This window comes from Nymphaea colorata, chromosome 6 (assembly GCF_008831285.2).
Source record: "Nymphaea colorata isolate Beijing-Zhang1983 chromosome 6, ASM883128v2, whole genome shotgun sequence".
NCBI lineage: Eukaryota > Viridiplantae > Streptophyta > Magnoliopsida > Nymphaeales > Nymphaeaceae > Nymphaea > Nymphaea colorata.
In genome coordinates, this window is record NC_045143.1 from 23,348,606 (window position 1) to 23,369,125 (window position 20,520).

General features: G+C 39.2%; 1 protein-coding gene across 13 annotated transcripts in view; it reads left to right on the top strand.

Moving 5' to 3' along the window:
* Positions 1–139: 139 nt before the first annotated feature.
* LOC116255757 (uncharacterized) overlaps positions 140–20,520 on the top strand; it is a 76,638-nt gene continuing 56,257 nt past the window's right edge. The window contains exons 1-8 of one of the 13 annotated variants that reach the window (XM_050078223.1): positions 140–466; positions 551–651; positions 3,296–3,502; positions 4,708–4,814; positions 9,154–9,451; positions 10,492–10,585; positions 10,699–10,835; positions 18,408–18,581. In XM_050078223.1, the coding sequence (XP_049934180.1) occupies positions 280–466; positions 551–651; positions 3,296–3,502; positions 4,708–4,814; positions 9,154–9,451; positions 10,492–10,585; positions 10,699–10,835; positions 18,408–18,581 (1,305 nt within the window). In that variant the 5' untranslated portion in view covers positions 140–279. Of the gene's footprint in view, positions 467–550; positions 652–3,295; positions 3,654–3,891; positions 4,085–4,707; positions 4,815–5,085; positions 5,185–6,396; positions 6,558–9,153; positions 9,452–10,491; positions 10,586–10,698; positions 10,836–18,407; positions 18,582–20,520 lie in introns of those variants that run through there. The other 12 variants (XM_031631725.2, XM_031631724.2, XM_031631726.2 and 9 more) reach the window with 12 other exon arrangements.

The window sequence follows — 20,520 nt, forward strand, 5'->3', positions numbered from 1 at the left end:
AACACTGTCATTTATATTTGTGAGATGTTTTTTTGAGAACGTGGAAAAGTGTTAGCGTAGTGACGGTCTCGGGTCTCCCAAGACCCACTATCAACACGTCTTGTGGCATTTGGGATGCCTTCTTCCAAACAAAAACCCGCTGAAAACCTGCCGACTTAACACCGACTCAGTTGAAGTCTCCGAAGTTGTCGTTCGCATTCCTTCTCCTTTGCATTGAGACCCATATCCAAGAAACCGTGCACGGGGGCGAACGTAAACAAGAATCGTCGTCCTTGGAGGATGCTCGAGGGAGAAATGGAAGACCAGATATGGGAGGCCGATTGGAACAGCGTGTCGACACTGCTGCTTGGTCGCTCGTTGGAGGCGTTGCTTGGCTCTCGCCAGAGAGAGCTGGACGCCGTACTCTCTCGCACCAATTTGAAGTCAGGGAGGAAGTCTGGAAGTGGTCTTCTTCCTTCCACGGACGGTTTGCCTCCACCCCTTCTCTCTATATCTAATTGCGCGTGCGACGTCTGTGTATAACGACGATTATCTGCTTCGGCTTCCCCAGGTCCTTTGGATGACGCACTTCTCTTTCTGCACAAGTACGTGAAGGATTGTGTTGGCAGGAGCGAGCCCATGGATCACATTCTTGTTCCGATCATCGAAAGCGTGTGCTCTCTCTCTCTCTCTCTCTCTCTCTCTCGTGTCATTGGACAGAGAGAACGTCGATATTTGATCGCCTTTTTTGAAACAAGTGATCTTGTAGACCTGCATGACTAAGAAAGCTCAGGGCACATTTTGGTTAAAGGAATTATTATCTTCATGGATGGTCATAGGATACATATGAGTTGAATCACTGTTTCAATCTTGTGAATTACCTGATTATGTTGTTATGCACCATTTGCACCATCTGAAATTTCAGGTTTAGTTTTTAAACAGGAGAAGCTATGGGTTGATGAAACCCATATCTTCTATGGGAATAGCCCTTCAATGAGACACGGACTAAGCCCGGGTTCTTGTTGCCCTCGGGAAAACCTCGGTACTTCAAAAAATTAGAAATATCTAAAGAATAAGAGGAAAATTTATGAAAACGTGAGTTTTCGTACTAACTAGTTGTGGACGTGCTGGTTCACCTCCTCCAAACCCAAAAGGGAGGTAACCATGAAGTTTATCCTTTGTTAGGAAACAAAGTCTCAAATAAGCCTTCCAATCAAATTAGTTCTAGCATGACTTCATAAGTTTAATTAATAAAAAACTGAATAGAAAAACGAAATCCACAGATTTAAGACACAATTGTGAAAAAAAATCATATTATCATGATCTAGTCTTTTCCTATATTATTATCGATGAATAATCAAATAAATAGCATCAATGAAACTGAAATAAGGGAAAGTGCTAAAAGTTCTTCTTAATTTGTAGGACGTTTGAAAAACTCAAAGCTTCAAACAGAAACTAGCTTAAAAAACAATCTTAAGTGTACATTAAAGTGCCAAAAAAAAGAGAGAAGATTCAAGCCATAAATGAACTCTGAGGAACAGTTTTGCACACAATCTTATAAGAAAAACAAGTCATCAAGTAATAAAATATTAAAATACAATTGAAGAATCCGTCAAATGAAAAAGTATTAGAGTGGACTCCTTCAACTTTCAGAAGGCAGTTTTTCAGTGCCGGAGTTAGAATTTCTGGCTGAGTGGCAACTAATACATCTAATTTGAAGGGGCAACCAGTATGTAAATGATAAACTGGCCATGACGTATTAATGTAGAGAAGCAAAATTTTGTGGTCTGATGTGAGCACTTTCCCACACCAGCCCATATATGCCTCCCCTTCTGCAGTTTCTAAGCAGTTTAAAGCAAACAAATGAGGATTATAAGTTAAAAATAAACATTGAAAGGCTATTTTTTAGTTAAAAAAAAAGTAAGTTTGATGATGGGTAGATTGTTTTTGAAAGGAAAACAATAGATAACTTGTCATTGAAATATGAAAAGGTTGTAGAATGACCTGATTATTTGTTTAATTTCAAAATAAATCAAATTAATATCAAGTAAAGCCATAACTAAGTTATATGCACTCATCTAATAACAAAGAACCAGATCATTAAGCTACTTTACAGTTGTAGATTTCTAGTTTTGAACATGATTGAGTGTCAGTTATCAATATATCAATGTGTCCAACTGAGTCAACAAGTTGACTAAGTGAGTTTTTGAACAATGAATTTAACAATATCGTGAAGCTACCTGATATTTTCCAGCTAGAAAAATTTAATTCTTTTGTGTCATTGAGAATGCAAGATTTTTAGATATCACCTCCATTTGTGACTATCATTAACAAACAATAGTATTTTCTCATTGTAATACATTTTGCGTATCCATAGCATGTTATACATTATACTAATATTATTATACTGCAAGTTAATATGGTTGTGAATTCGATTCGAGGTCTGGAATGCATTTGAATTAGGTAGGTTCTGAAACAATTTTTACTTTCTTAGAAATATTTTGCATTCAAAGATGATATAAAAATATAAACAAACTATTTTTATATTAGAAGCATCTGTCCTGACTATTGTTCTAAACATTACCTTCATTGGTTGGAAATGCTCCTGCTCCTTGGTCATTGTAACTGCCAAATCCCGAGTTATTTGCAGCTTGAGATCATTAAATAGGAATCTGTTCAGACTCTTCAGAGTCTTCAGACAACTCAAGTGAGGAAGATGAAGCATTGTTGACATTCCATTGTCTTCCTTTTGCTTGTTGACATGATATGATGTCATGTTTGGTTGATTAAGATTGGTGTTCAGTATTTGTCTTTATAAAATTTTTCAGCAATAGGCTCAAGTAGCAGTTGCGGGACCAAAGAAGAGAATTCTTGTGACTCTATGCTTGTAGGGCTCTAAGCTACGTAAACAGTTTGACTTTGACCAACATGATTTATTGGTTGTTTGAAGAATGGCTCGAAAGATGAAGGTTGCTGCTTTGTAACCAATGATTCATCTTTCAGCAAAATGGTTTACTAACTGTGTTGAAGAATGACTGTAGTTTCACAAGCATTTCTAGTTCGTGTTCTAGGTAACGGTGTAATTTGCTGGCTTTTGGATCTACATGGTTTATGGTCCTTTTTATATTTGTGAACTGTTTCTACGTGCATTGATAGTCAGCATATCATTACTAAGCAGTTTTCATATTTATTCATTAGGTTCAATGATGTCTTTGCTTTTGAAACATTTATTTTCTAGAAGGCCACTAAATTACTCTGACTTTAGTTGTTTTCTTTGTGGTAAATCGTTATGGTCTAAAGAATTGTTTCATCACAGGCAGCCAAGCTGAAGGGTTCAAAAAGGTTCAAGCAAATGTTGGGCATTATTCAGTGGCTTTTTGAAGACGATGAGCTTTTCTTTGCTTTTGCAAATGATCTTGTGGGGATTATCACAAGGAAAGTAGATCATTTTATTTCGCTTGGGTGGTGCACCCTAGTCCGTGGACTTATTTCCCTCGAGTTTTCTGCAAATAGATCGCCAGAAGTAGGTATCCCCATATTGCACATGACATATTTTTCTGTTTTTAAATTGTGTCATTGACAGATAACGAGAACGTGAAGTTCTTGAGCAAATTCAGTTGTATAAAGCAAACATGCTTTCCAATGTTTCTAAATGCTTGCTATGCTGGTTTCAGGTTTGTCTAAGCATTCTTACATCATCCACTCAATGCCATTGCAACAATAAAATAAATGTCAATAATTACGTTCTTTCTGTTTTGGTATCAGAATTTGTCATAATCTAGGTTGACAGATGCATTGAACATGTAAGAATAAAACTTTTCGGGGTGGTTTTTTATTTTTGGTTGGTTCAGAACTTTATCATAATCGTGACTAATGCAATTGAGGAAAATCTAACCTGAAGAACTGAAGCAGGACCATGTACTGGAGGAGGCGTCAACTTCTGGGTTGGCGTTCCTGAATGGGAAACACAGACAATTGGCACATGCAACACCTTGTTTGAATGCGTGGCATTAAATTGCGGCAGGATATTGTAGTCAAATTCCCATCATAAAGTACAACTCCAGAACCATCAATTGCCTCCTAAGGACATTATGAAAAATCAGAGGTGAATTTGGAGACACTGTAGTTGTGATTCAGGGTGAAAGGGTGTCCGGATGAGGCCTCTTTTGAATCTCGAATAAAAGATTATTTCTTGTAGGGATATTACTTTTTCTTTAGATGTTGTGAACTTGCCCTGCCTCTGATGCACTTGATCAGGATTATACTGGTGCTTCCCTGTTGCTAGAGGCTATTAGATTATTCAGTTAGTTTTATTATACTTACTTTTTCTTTAGATGTTGTGAACTTGCCCTGCCTCTGATGCACTTGATCAGGATTATACTGGTGCTTCCCTGTTGCTAGAGGCTATTAGATTATTCAGTCAGTTTTATTATACTACAACAAATAGATGTTTCATCATACTATGTTCTGCTTAAGTTTCTTTTCCTGAAGTGGCTTATTTCTTGAATTCTTGTGCTAAATAGTTTGTTAAGTCTATATATGTAAAGTTACTTTTCAGTTCCTATGTGATAACTGGATGTAGTACTTTTTCCTTCTGCAAATAAAGTTGCTTTACTGATCATCAGTTGCAATTGTTAACATGCTTGAATTGTTCTAAGAATGTGCATGTCGTTTACTTTGTGTATGTAAACTATGTGTTGATTACATGTTTATACTTTTTATGAACAGATTCTAAATTCTGTAACAATGCCAGGTAAACACTGCAGGCTTCAAAAATTTCTAAAGATTCTGATTGTGTCAATTGCACGCCTTTCATCTATTATGTCTGAAGGAAGGTTGGTTGTTCATAATGGTCATTTATTGGGTTTTTTGGGTTTGGAATCATTAAAACAAGTAATCTCTTAAAGATAATCTATGCTGTTGGTCATCATCCTCTTGATGGTAGACCATGCAAAGTTCATGTTGCAAGATAAGTGTTAAAATATATTTTGCCGCTACTTTCCAGCATTCTTTTAAGATTGTAAATCCAGGTTCTTGAGGCTTGCCCCATGCTATGTTGAACGGATTAAAGTATTGTTGTACTTGTCTTAATTGTATGTGTTACAGGGCTTTCACATGTTTTGATTTGCTTGCAAATAATCATTTTCTGCGCAAGATTTTGCAAGCCTGCCCTATTTGCTGACCTAGTATTTCCTGACTATGGAGGTCAGTCTTTTGTGCTTCCCTATGTTTCTGCAGGCTTATATACATGCATCTGCTTCTTTACCTGCATGTGTATGTAGATTTATTTCTCCATATATCGGAGCAGATGGCATGTTTCTGTTCCATCTGTTTGTGCATGTACATATACCAGGAAAATTCAAGTCATGAGTGGTTTTGTTGCTTCTTTCCAGTGTCAGAGATATTACAAGATTTTCAAAGATCTGGCAATATTTATGAAAATATCAAATAAAAAGAAAAATTAGGAAAAAGTTGCAAGATGTTGAAAATCTCACCAAAACCAAAATCTCGGGATTTTATTGCGTTTTTTTATTGAAATTTCAATTTTTTTAGTTTTTAAAATTTTTAAGGTTTTTATTATTTTTTATGATTTTTAATTTTTTTTTAAATGATTGAGATTTTCTCGAAACTAGTAAATAGCGCAAGACTTCTTCTCCACCATTTGATTTTCGGCCTGCATCCAACAAGGAGGAACCGAAGGAAGCGAACAACTTTGCCAAAAAAAATACCCGAGAAAAATGTCACACCCCAACACTTTGACCCCCAAATAACTTTCTTTTGTTAAAACATAAAACGTTGAGGTGCAACGACATAACAATTGAAAATGAGCTATGCACATTAAAAGACAATGAGACAAACATTTCATAATATAGTAAATTCAATTCATACAAAATTCACTTTGTATTTCTCAATAATACATATGAAAAAAATACTCCAAAACCACAAAATTGATGCCTAACAAAAACAAGGCATTAATAAGGCCAAAACATGATGCGCCGACACTACAATGGACCCAAAATCTCCTCAGTAGGATATGAGTTGAGCCATTTGATCAATCTGTTAATTCGGGTCTGCCAAAACCTGAAAAAGGAAAATAATAGAAGACTTAGCCTTCGCAGTATGACAACAGATCAGATAAATCTCTAACCCTCTAAGGTAAGGGTTCAAATATGGGATATAACAAATACGAAAACAAAACACTATCATGTTATGATAGGAGCATGCAGTCACATGACTTGTCATGAAAACTCCTCACATATACCATGACATGTAGAGATCACTCAATGACCACAATTGACATATTTCATAATCACATTCACTTCATGCATATTTGCTTCCTTTATATGTACTTCATTCACATTTTTTTCATTTACATTAGCTTTAGTAAATTGACAGTCCCTGTGGGTGCAAACACAGGTACGTGCACACCACGGGCGACCTACAGTCGGAAGACAACCCCCGTGGTGGCCCGAAACGATATGGATCTGTTCACGTTGCAGTGGTAGAGCAATCATCTATGGATGTGTGAATTCTAATGAGAGTTGCTCAACCTTCCCTATGATACCCAGGTTGGAAAGGTGGGAGCCCAATGCTCCAAGCACAACACACAACAATATCCTGGAGCCTTGCACCGCCTGCGCTCTGAGCAGGCGAGACTAGTGATGAGGGCAGGACATCTCCCAAACACATTGCCATAACCCACTTGCCTCACATCTATTATTCTTTCTTATCATTATGATAGCACATTCACAAAATGATCGGCTAGTACATGAGGTTGGTTCACATCAAGAGTGCACCCATACCTCTAAACGCCTCCACACAAGGGCTACACATATAGTTAATACTCTTAGCTAGCCGTCATAACTTTACGGGTATAACTTCCATTCAAAATTCATTGCATCATGCCTACGACAATGCATATAAAACATACTGCAACATTCATATCAATTAAACACATCAACCACATCTTACAAAACTTAGCCGAACCACGGAGAATAGTCTCGCAGTGATTGGCTCGTAGTTGTCTTATGCAATTATCATTATAGGATGTTTTTTAATGCACAATCGGGGTCGAGGAGATGCTCAACTCAATACTCCACCTTATCTGTCCTAAGCAGTTATAATTGCTAGCATGCACATGTAATTGCGTAGTAATTTTAAAAACAAAACCAATCTCATAGCAATTCAATAACATGCATACATTCATTCAATCATAACACAATCATAGGATCCAACGATCCTGAAAGACACACATTCTAAAGTTAGCCCCAGGCAAAAATTTGCCTGGAATGCTGACATATCTATCGCGCGTCGCCAAATACCCAAAACGTCTGGAGCTTCAAATCTTGTCGCTCAAGGTCTACTCAACGTGGCCCATGTACCTGTAAATATAATCAAGTGATAAGTTCTCTACTTGCTTCGCTTTACAATCTATACAAGTATGAAATCGAATCATTGAGGCGTAGGTCATCGCCTCAAGAGGGTGCCTACAGGTAGTATCGACCCATAATCCTCTAATAGATCTCTTTCCCAACAAGTGACGCACTATACACATCAACAATAGCATACGTCAAGAGTTCGCTAAAACAACTCTACACCTTCTCCACAACATCAAAATCTCTATCATGTTTCCTAACTGCTTCAATTATTAGTATCACCATTCTAAAAAGATAGTCATATGCATAGATCATCGTCCCTCCATAACAGTCCTAAACCTTCTCCAAAATAGCAAAGTCACTAACATGCATTCTAAATCATCCAATCGTGAATCTGACATGCTCTAATAATAATAATAATTATACATGTACTAACAGAAAATATTAGACAATTTAGGCTCGATTAGGCCTCACTCACCTCACTCTTAGAGTCCTAACTGCTACAGTGCTCCCGACAGCCACTTCAAGTGTTTGACCGATCCCCAAGCGGCTAAAATTATACAATGCCGTCGCCACCAACGCCTTCAATTCGCTTTTACGAGGGAAAGACGTGTTCCCCAATTTGCAATTCCAACCCAACAATAATAAGTAGGTGAAAATGAGCGAAAGAGAGTTCAAAAGAGGGGTCTGCCTTTAGAAGAGAGCCTACGGTAGCTGTGGGGGAGGCGGTTCAGTTGAGGGAGGTTGAAGACGAGTGAGAGAGGACACAAGAGGATGGGAGTGAGAGAGGTGGCACACGGAAAGGGCGGGACGTTGGTGGATAGTCAAAGAGAGGGGAAACAGAGAGTTTGGGCAAGGGAGAAAGGGCAAGTGAGAGAGAGAGAGAGAGAGAGAGGGAGAGTGCTCAGTTGAGGGAGAGGGGAGAGGGGAAAACAGTGAGAGTGAGACTAGTCGTGGAGAGAGAGAGTGCAAACAAAGAGATGAGAGGGCGAGGGAGGAGTGGGAGGGAGAGAGTGCAAACAGAGAGGGGAGACGGATAGAGAGAGCTCGGGACAGAGGGAGAGGTATGACACGATTTGGGGGAATAGGGAGAGCAAGGGTGAGGGGGACTGAAGACGAGACGAAGAGAGGGTGAGTGAGTGTGGGAGGAAGAGAGTGCAGACAGAGAGGGCTCGGGCGAGACAGGGTGAGAAGGAAGGGGGAAACATATGGGAGAGAGAGAAATCTGGTTACCCTAATCGCCGCCGCACTGCACCGCCGGTGCCGCTGCTACTCCTTCCTCCACCTGCTTCTTCTCTGCATTGGATGCACACATGCGGAATGAGAGGGCAACTAAGAGGGAGACAGAGAGGAAGACAACGAAGAGGAGCCCCGTGTCGGGCTTCCTCCTCGCGCGGGTGGGTTTCGGGTCTGGGTCTGGTCCCTGATCCAGCCGGCCCTGCCCCACTCGCCAAACGTCACCAAAAACCTCACTGATATTTACTTGAGAACGATTTTTGTGACAATGCCTTTTTTTCCTATGACTACTAGAAACTAAAGCTGCAGACAGCTCCCTGCTTGGTAAAGGGCATCCAAATAGTAGGTTATTTTGGAAGGATCCTTGTGCCTTCTTCAACAATGAATAGCCTATTGTCAACCAAGTATAAATTCTTGTGATGGTTTGTCTGTTAAATTTCTGAAGTGTTAAATTTCTGAAGTGTTAAATTTTTGATATTTTCCTCGATTCGTCAGAATTTATTGTTATGTGACAGTTAATGGCTGCTTTTGCATGGGAATGAATGACTGCTTTTACTTGCAGCATTCAGCGTGACGGTTATGAATTGCCAACTCGTCTTGCAGTGGCTGCAGCTGATTGCATTCTTGTCCTCACTGAAGCTTTGACCGAGAAGCAACCAGTTACCAGTATGGCAAGTCATCAAGATCTGAAATCACAACCAAATGTAAAGCGCAAGCTTGTCACGATGTTGCCTGCAGGTCACAGTGATGTTGGTGATGTCGGAAGTAGTTCTTCATATGGTTCAGAACCCATTGAAATGAAGCAGTTACTCTGGGAACATTTGGATGAAGTGGCTTCCCTTGTTCAGAAGTTACAAGCGGTATGTATTGATGGTTCTTAATGTCATGATAATATTCTGACTTTTTTATTTTTATTTCATGGAAAATGACATTGTTTGAAGTTCTAAAATGGTCATTTTGTTCCATGATGGCGACTCATGAAGATATCCACTAGGCAACTCAGTTCCAATTGCAGAACTGCATAAGTGATTCATTATCATGATAGTCAAGGCATTTTAAAGTGCTGGTTGCTTAGAAATAGTTAACCTAGATGTCCAGCATGTGCGTAGGTGTTCTAGGTGCATCTTTGACAGCATGGGGTACATGTGGATCAAACTGTAGACTTCCTGGATCGGATAGAGATACTCTAGATTTGTTTTTCTTTTCATGGTCTCTGGTACAATAAATTGAGGCTAATTTTATAAGCTAGAAGTGGATAATTTTTTGGTAGAGATCAGAGTAAAATATCAGTGAAAATTTCAAGCTTCACGGTGACATTTCTAAAAAGGAAAGAAAACTAGAAAATGGGAACTTATTTCCATATTTTGAATATGTTATCAATTTTGATTTCTCACAAGAATATCATGATATTGGTGAGAGTTTTAAAAATACTTTTTGATATATTTTAAACTTTTGTTCCTTAGTATTTCAATAACTATTTTGAATATTTATTGGTGTTTTGGGTAAGAAAGTAAGTTGAAAATTAATTTTTACTATATTTTTTAATTTTTTGAGTTCCTGAGATTTTCTTGATGAAAACATACTTTCCAATTATTACTTGAGAAAACCTCATCAATAAAAATCTGAAAACTATATTTATGACTAAGGGCGAGATCATCTCATAGGAGCTAATCAATTTAGACCAAGTTTGCCGTCAAGATGTCAAGATATGCTTGTTTCTGTGATCATGTTTGTTTAGGAATTTGCCACCTATAATGAGGTCAGCTATTCCTTATTTGATAAGAGATAAAGTTGTTTTAACTTTTGTGCATAGTGTCACATGCGTATGCTTTTTCCTAAATTTCACATTGAAACTGATTTTCAAGTCTGATGTGCTATTTATTTTTGCTATTCATTGTAGTGGAACAGAAAAAGTAGGCCTTTACATGCAAAAGGGTTGGGACAAGTGCTGAAATGGCTGAGAGTTTTCGAAGAAAGTTCTCAATGTGAGCCAGGTCTGCTGGATCATGCTTTATCTCTTATGATTTTATTATTTTATATGCGTTCAAGTAGTTTCAAACTTTCAACCTTTTTGAGATCTTGGTTGTTTGTTGTGTGTCTTCTTCAGATGAATTAGTAATAAAGACAGGCCAGTCATTGCTTATCTCTTGCTGGAGACATTATGCAAAACTTTTGCGCCTTGAAGACAACACAGTCTACTGGAATTTCATGGACATGCTGGGTGAATATCTTGGTGCAATGCAGGTCAACTTTTGTATTTAATGCCAAAATTAGTTGACAAAGTAGTTAGTAATTATGATGGATGATGCCAGAAATTCTTCTTTTGATTTAATCTTTATCTTGTTTCAACTTCACCTATCAAGTGCTTCAACAATTTTAGTAGACTAAGCTCTTCAAATTAGCTCACTTTTCTTTCATGAACCTCACTTTGGAGCAGTAAAAACTAATTCTAATTGAAGCTGATTGCAAAAATAATGGATATAGAAGGCAGATTCATTTTCTTCAAGATAAGAATCTTCAATCTATTGAACTCTCCTTGCAATGTAAAAGTTCAAGAAGCCTCTCTATAACTTGCCTTTTTTTTGTTTTGGTACATAGGAGCGGTTTAGAACCGCATTAACTAACTATAGCACGAGGTTGAGTTACACCAATCAGATCCTCCTCAATCAGTCGATGCAAATGATCAGGTGGATTGGTACGAATGGTCACTCCAAAAGATCCTTGAAAGACTCATGAGGCAAGAAAATCCGCACACATATTAGCTTCTCTGTATATATGACATAAGACACACTCCCCATCTCGTCTCAGCAAATCTTGACACTGCTTCACCATCTGGAATAAAGGATCACGAGGTTGTAGTTCTTTTAAAACCTTGTTCACAGCTAACAAGGAATCTGATTTAACAATAACTTTACGAAAGCCATGTTCTCAGGCTAATTTCAAACCACAAAGAATAGCAATAAACCTTAGGAGAACGACCACTTGTTCTTTACTTGACATATCTGGAGATTCATCAAAAATGGCAGTAAAGCACATTTCAAGCTTTTTAAGAGATAATATTCTTGTTTCACCAGTTCTCACAACATACTTTGTGATTGAGAGACTCCTGATTCATCATGCCCTTGAAATGCCATTCTTTGCATGAATAATTATCTGATTTCATGGACCAACTGCGAGCTGAGGCAATATCCTTTTTTGGTCCTATGAACCACTGACCCAATATGTTGAGATTCTTTCATTAAACTATCACACGATTTATGTGAATTATGAGTAGTATTAGGGCCTCCAAGTCTCCAACTTGTATATTAAACTTTCTTGTCCTTCTAGTTAGCAAATCTATGAGAAACAAATGTACCTTCACCTCCTTGATCCGAATAATTTGGAGTAAAGAGATAACATTGTTGGAAATATGCTGCTTTTTTAGATATGCTACAAGCTATCTGTAGAAACAGTTGAACCTTGTAGAACAGTAAAATACAAAGACGAAAGTAACGTGGAAAACCCTCCCCTCGACTCTGGGAAAAAAAACCACGATGGAGAAGACACTGACGCCCACTAGCTGCCGATCTCTCTCTCTCACTTAATTTCTCATTCACACACTTCAAATTAGGGTTACAAGACATATTTAAGGAACACAAGAATGGGTCGGGTTTGGACACAGACCTGACCCATACATACAAACATCAACACTTCCCCTCAAGTTGGTTATACTAGTCAAACATGCCCAACTTGAATACATTCTTTTCAAATAGAGTGGATAGCAAGGCTTTGGTCTAGACATTACCAATTTGATCTTTAGATCTCATGTATGGGAGTACAGGTTCCTTCAATTCGATTCTTTCACGGATGAAGTGACGATCAATCTCCACATGCTTTGTCCTCTCTCGAAGTACTGGATTGTTGGATAAACTTATGGCTAACTTGTTATCACAATACATCTTCATAGGACTGTCAGTTTCAATTCCAATGGTAGACAACAAAACTTTCAACCATAGTAATTCTGAGACCCCCAGAGCAACTGCCCGATATTCTACCTCAACACTCAAATGAGAACACACATTTTGTTTCTTGCTTCTCCAAACCACAAGATTTCCTCCCAAGTAAATACAATAGCCTGTAGTAGACCTCCTTGTATCTATACAACCTGTCGAGTCTGCATTAGAGTATCCTTCAATCACAAGCTGATCTTGCTTAACATACAAAAGGCCCTTACTTGGATTTTTCTTCGGATAACATAGGATTCTATCTATAGCTTTCAAGTGAACATCAGTAGAAGCATGCATGAATTGACTCATTACATTAACTGCAAAAGTTTAACATACAAAAGGCCCTTACTTGGATTTTTCTTCAAATAACATAGGATTCTATCTATAGCTTTCAAGTGAACATCAGTAGAAGCATGCATGAATTGACTCATTACATTAACTGCAAAAGTAATGTCTGGTCTCGTGAGAGTAAGATAAATCAACTTCCCAACAAGATGTTGATATCTTCATTTTTTTCTTCATCTAGGAGCTCCCCATCCTTGATGCTGATTTTATTTCCCGCTTCTATGGGAGTAGGAGCAGGTCTGCAGCCAAGTTTTCCAGTCTCCTCCAACAAATCCATACTTTCTTTGATTTAAAGCTAGACTTGCACCTAATCGAGCAATCTCTATCCCAAGGAAATGCTTCAATTTTCCAAGGTCGATGAGGTCAAACTCGGTAGCCAACAGTTTCTTCAGTACCGCAACCTCATCTTTGTCATCTCCTGTTACAATCATATCATCGACATATACTAGGAGAATAGCAACCTTGTGCCCCCTTCTTTTTACAAAGAGAGTGTGATCACCATTACCTTGATGATATTCATACTTCATCACAATCCTAAGACATTGAAACCACGTTCGAGGAGATTGTTTGAGTCCATACAGAGCCTTCTTTAACTTGCAACATTTACCACATTTCTCATATCCAGGAGGCATACACATACATACTTCTTCTTCAAAATCTTCATTCAGAAAAACATTCTTAACATTGAGTTGATACAACTGCCACTCCACCACTGCCGATACAAGAATAACCCCGACGGTCTTCATCTTTGCAACAGGAGTAAACGTTTTGAGATAATCGATTCCATATTTCTGACTAAAACCTTTGTCTACCAATTGGGCTTTGTATCTATCCACACCACCATCAGGCCCAGTTGGATCCTACAAGATGAGCATTTTTAGGTCTACTCTCAACTTCCTATGTCCTATTCTTAACCCGTGCTTTCATTTCTTCTTGCATTGCATGTACCCACTTGTAATCAACTTGAGCCTCAACAACAGTCCTGGGAATCACAGACATAAATAGAGAAGATATAAAACATTTGTAATTTCCACTTAGTTTAGAGTGTTATACAAAATTACCAATAGGATATTGGACACATGACCTGGTACCTTCTCTGAGGGCGATAGGCAACTCTTCAGTAACAACTCCCGTTTGACCTCCTTCAGCTAACCCCTCACAAGCCAGACTTGGATAATCTGGGGAAGGTTCAAGATTGAGATTAGTATCAGACATAAATAGAGAAGATATAAAACATTTGTAATTTCCACTTAGTTTAGAGTATTATATAAAATTACCAATAGGATATTGGACACATGACCTGGTACCTTCTCTTAGGGCGATAGGCAACTCTTCAGTAACAACTACCGTTTGACCTCCTTCAGCTAACCCCTCACAAGCCAGACTTGGATCATCTGGGGAAGGTTCAAGATTGAGATTAGTATCGTTCTCATGCTCTGCTCTAGGCGATCTTCTCCTCAAATATACCCACCCGCGGTCCTGCTACCCTTCATTACCAATCAAGTGATCATCACACTCTCCCGCAGTACCCGGCTGGCCACTAATGTTAGGATCAGGATATCCATGAGTGTTATACTCCAGAAAGTCAGGAAATTGAATCTCTTGGTCTAGAGAATACTCTTCATTCCTCTATGACATTTCCCCCTGAAGAGCAAAGGAGAAATGTTCCAAAAATGTGACGTCTTTTGTCACATAAATACGACCAGTTGAAGGGTAAACACTTGTTTGTATCCTTTCTAAGTATGAGAGTACCCAAGGAATACTCCCTTAATGGCCCGTGGGTCAAGTTTTCTAATAGTGGGGTTGTGATTATGAATAAAGCAGACACAACCAAACACACAAGGTGGAAGTGGAAAAGGATCACGACCAACCATTAACATAGAGTGTGGCGTTGAACCATTCAACACCCGAATCGGCGTACAGTTAATTAGATACGCACTAGTCAACACAGCATCCCCCCAATACTTCTTTGGGACATGACGTTGAAAAAGGAGGGCTCAAGTCATATTCAACAACTGGCAATTCTTTCGTTCAACAACCCTATTTTGAGGTAGGGTATAACTACAAGAGGTTTCATGAACAATCCCTTTCCTTCGAAAGAAACCGTCGACAGAGTGACACATATATTCACGTGCATTGTTAGAATGAAACGTTTGAATAGAAGCACTGAACTGCGTTTCAATAAGAGTAATAAAGGTCTCGATGACACTAGGAACTTTACTACGGTCCTTCAGCAAGTAAACAAAGGTGGTCCGAGAATAATCATCTATAAATGTAATAAAATACTGAAACCATGACAAGAAGGTATTCCAGAGGGTCCCCACACATCAAAATGTATCAAAGCAAATGCTACATTAGAATGATTTTCAGAGATAGGGTATGATGCCCGAATGTGTTTGGCTAAATGGCAAACTTCACAAGATACCAAGTTCACATTAATACTAGAAAACAAGTTTGCGAACAAACGCCTAAGCAAAACAAAAGAAAGATGTCCGAGCCTCTCATGCCACTACATAATGAGCTGAATATGATTTTCCCGACTCTTCTTCGTCTTACTAAGCATTGTCAAAAGAGCCGTAGCAACACACATGGGTAGCCGATAAAGAACCTCAGAAACCAAACCAATCTCAATCTTCTTTCCTATCTCCAAGTCCTGCAAGATACATGAATCAACCAAAAAAATGAGTTCACAGTTCAATTCTTTCGTAATCTTGCTAACCGACAATAGATTGAAAGGAAGGTGAGGGAAATGTAGTGCATTATGAACCAAAAATTTATTCAACAGTGAGAAACTTCCTTTCCCAGCCACCGTAATAGAGGAGCCATCAGTGAGGGACACCCTGTCCTTGCCAGAAGAGGGCTTGTACTCATGGAAGACCTTGGGATTCCCAGCCATGTGATGTGTAGCACCACTGTCAACAATCCATTCTCCCACACAAGAATTACCTTTTTCACAAGAGATAGCGCGAGCACGGTTGACCTTTACATCATCTGATGACTCGTCACATTGTGTCTCAGTGCAACTCAAGTAAGGCTGAAGCTTGTGGATCTGATCAAGAGAAATTTTTGTCTTCTCACCAGCAGTCTCAAAAAAGTCAAAATTAGTAGGTTTCTTCCCATTAGAGTTTTGTTTCCGGTTATTTTTTCTCTGGATGAATATCCCAACAAAACTCAACAGTATGACCAGTCTTCTTGCAGTAAACACATTTCCGAGAAGAACAAAGAGACCCCACAAGGCCACGGCTAACCAATGCATACCGCTCATTACCTGAGGACCTAGACACTTCCTTTCTGGTTATGATAAGATGTCGCTGCTCTTCAGAGTAGCCGTCTTCAATGCTGAATATATCTCCCAAATTGAGGATCTGACTTCTCATGCCCTCAAAATCATCATTTAGGCCGCTCAAGAACACAAATATCCTATTCTTCCATTCCTTGGTCCAGTGTAAAGTCTGGTCTTGAGGACAACTCCAAACATCATCAATATAATAGTCTAATTCTTCCCACTTAGATTTTAAGGCAACATAAAAATCAACAACTGACCTATCCCCTTGGCGACCATATACATCTTTTATCAACTGATAGTCTGATACACACGAACGTCCTTTCTCTTTTGACCATACATTTGCTCTAGGATCAGCCCCATGTCACGAGCAGTCTTCTTACGAAGGATAAGAGGCTGAATGTCCGAAGATACAGAATTGACAATCCAAGTCTTAATTTGATTGTCCTCAAGGAACCATGTGTCCCATGCTGGATTTGTCCCAAGTGGTTCAGCCTTTTTTCCATTGATATAGGCAATCCGTCCACGACCGACGATTCCCATAGTAATGGCAGCGGACCAGCGCATGTAATTATCCTTGTTAAGTCTAAGAGTAGTGGCTTGAACTAGAATATTTTCAGTTTTGGAGACTTCAACAGCCACACATTCAATACTAATAGCTGATGAAGCTGATTCCATCATCACAATGTAGTAACTTAGCAATCAAGAATCCAAGGGCAAATGCTTGTGACACGCTGCGGTGCAAACGACAACACAAGAGGTACCTCTGCCGAACAACAAAACAACAACAGCTGCGCAGACAGCGGCAACAGAAGTGCACTGCAGATGACGGCAGCAGTGTAGAAGGCTCGGGCGGAAGCCTACACAGTTGCGCAGAAGGCTCATACGGATGACAAGAGAGGAAGCAACCCAAGCTACGGAGAGCAAAGAGTTGGGTGATAGTGTCTGCAAGGCAGATGCTCAAGCAATGCAACAGGTTCAGGTGGAGGCTCGGGCGACGCAGTTTAGATAGCTCAGGCAACAGAAGATACAGGCGGTAGAAGACTCGAGCGAAGATGACTCAGGCGACAACAACTGCAGAGGCAATGGTGGGCAGCGACCGCGTCTCCTCAAGCGACGGTGGACAGCTTCCTTCTATGATGGTTGTTGTGCAGCTTGGGTGGATGATGAACAATAGACGGTGGACGACAGTCTCAAACACAGCAGAGGTCACTCAACATAGCAGAGGAGTCAGGCAACTGCAGGGGGCTCGGGCGACGTAAGAGAGACAGCTCGTATAGCAGTGTTTGCTGCTCAGGCAAGAGAGCTCGAGCGGCAGCTGTCGTGGTGTTGGCGGCAATGGTTGTTCAGAAGACGACAGCTCAAATGAAGATGGCAGGCAGTCAGCGATGGTCACTCAAGCGACCACAGATAGATAGCTGGAGCGGAAGAGTTCCAACAGACGGTGGACGTAGCAGACGATGGGAAAGAGCAGACAGTGAACAACTTCGATGGTGGACGGCGACCAGCGGATGCCATGCAACTCAGGCGACGGTGGACGGCTTCAATATGCGAACAAAAAACGGTAACGGCGGTCTTTGATACCATGTAGAAACAGTTAAACCTTGTAGAACATTAAAATACAGAGACAAAAGTAACGTGGAAAACCCTGACTAGAGGAAAAAAAAAACCACGATGGAGAAGACTCTGGCACTCACTAGCTGCCGATCTCTCTCTCTCACTTAATTTCTCATTCACACTTAAAATTAGGGTTACATGACATATTTAAGGAACACAGTAATGGGTCGGGTCTGGACACAGACCCGACCCATACATACAGACGTCAACACTATCCAATTAGGATACTCATTAAACCAAGCTGGATTAAGCCTTCACTCCTTTTTACGGAACTTCCCTACTGAAAATATATGATCATGAGGCTGACATGTAGACATGAGAAGATATTCTCTATGAACATTGCCCTGTATGTTGGGATGGTAATCTGATGTGGGAAGGAAGCCTCGTCGCTGAGGAGGACGTCCTACAGCCTGTAGCAGGGTTTAATATTTTGATTGTTAATGTAGGTGAATTTAAAAGCTAAGTTTAATCTATTATGTGATGTTTTCCTCATAAACCTTGTCTGCAACATATCTTTAGTGGAATTGGTTTATGCAATTAGGATCTGTTAGCAGAGAATCACATTTAACTGGTAATTTTTTGCAGATATATGTTCAAGAAGATGGTTATGGAGAACAAAGTGATGAAGCGAGTTCAGTTGAGACCAGAAAGTTTTTCTTGAATTGCATTTCTTTGATCTTGGGTCGTTTGGACAGTGGAGAAATTGAACTTGTAGTGTCTGAAAATGGTCCACGGATACTGACAGTCTTGTTTGCTCAAGTAAGATATTTTTCTTTGTTAGGGCTTTTTAATGGATAATTTCTTGTTTGTGATCCTAATTGCTTCATTAGAATTTTTCATATGTTATATGTGTCATGTTATATGTTTCACATAATTTCACTAGGATAAAATCAATAACTGCTAATTCTCCTTTCGGGAAACTGAGGATCATAATACACATTAAGCACCAACATTAACCATAGTCCTTGGTTTGGCTACTCTTAATAAAGGGATTGGGAATAGCTGAACCTTGTATGGACGAGACGAATCCCATCATTTCGAATCCTGCATTTTCCAATGGAAGTGAGTTTAAAAACTATTTTCAAATACTAAATTTCACAACCATTCTGACAACATGCTTTCAGAAACAAAAGTGCGAGTTACACCTTTGGCCTCGCCAAGGTAAAGTCTGAGCTCACATGTTTACAATTACGGGCCCATAACTGTGCTCAGATTGCTCTTTTGCACATTTTGCAACCTGAGACTTGATGTAAATTCCAACTTGTTGCAGAGACACATTTTTTTGCACTTTCTACATTAATGCATTTGCCCTACTGTTTTCATGTTATTAACTTTGACATATTGGTCATAGACACAAAAACATTCAATGTGCTGACATGATCTTGGATCCTGGGCCTTCATAAACAGTGAGCCATATTACGCTTTATCTTTAGCTCTTCCCTCTACCCAAAGGGACATTTAAGCACAAGAGCCTACAAGTTCAAGACTTACATGGATGCACCAAAAATTGATGCAACTCGGGGCCGGGTTTAGCTGCGGATTCTCCTCCGACATGGCAACCAAGTTGGTTGCTGCTGACTGCACCCACACTGTTTTTTTTCTCTCTTATCCCTTTTTACCTGCTTCTTTTTCCTTTTTCCCTCTTCACTCTTTCTTTTCCCTTCTCTTTTTTCCCTCCCATGTCTCTCTCTTTTCCTTTTCCCCTCTTTTGTTTTTCTCTTCTCTCTCTTTCTCTCTCTATCCGTATGGGAGTCCCTATTGTCCCTTTTAAATTTTAAGGGAAGACCAGCCCTGTTGTACCAGGCTTGTCATTGTTTACATAGGATGACCTCAAAAACTTTATTTTATTTTATATTATTTTGAGATTTGAATTAGATGAAAGTAGCCTTTGTAAGTATTATTTAAAAATGTGAAGAATGAAGCTGTTAAACTGTTAATTACTTATACATAATAGGTATACACACACACACACACACCCATGGTTTTTTTTTTTTTAAATTGCGATATCAACCCTTGCAGCGGTTCACACCTCTGTGACTTAGCTTCAAGAGGAGAAAAAATTGCTCACCTCTTAAGTTGAGATTATTTGCCATTTGCTGCGATTAATTGGGAGAATAGATCACTTCATTGGTTAACTCTAATCACTTTAAATAGAGGTTAGGAGAGGCAGAGAGAGAAATTACCATATAAGTTCAATCAAAGAATAATATAATAAAGAACTCCTCCCTATATGAATCACTACTTATGGTTCTTGTATTTTCTCTTACTATTCCCCCTGAAGCTGAAGCATATATATGTATCTAACATGCTCAACTTGTTACAACATTAAAACCTGGAGATAGGTAAAGGCTTAGTAGATACATTGGCAACTTGATCTTTAGTTGGGACGAAAATTGTGGAGATATTTCCAGCCTACATCATATCTCTGATGTAGCGACAAACTACCTCTATATGCTTGGTTCTTGCATGAAAGACCGAATAATTGGCAATATAGGTAGCTGCTTTGTTGTCGCACAACATATTCATTGGAAGAGAGGCTTGGACTCCTAAACTAGCAAGCATCGTCTTTATTCAAATCATCTCCATTGCAGTTTAAGCCATAGCTCTACATAAACTTTGCACTTGATTTTACCACCATTGACTGCTTTTTACTTCTCCAAGTGATAGATTTTACCAACAAAGATGCAAAACCCAGACA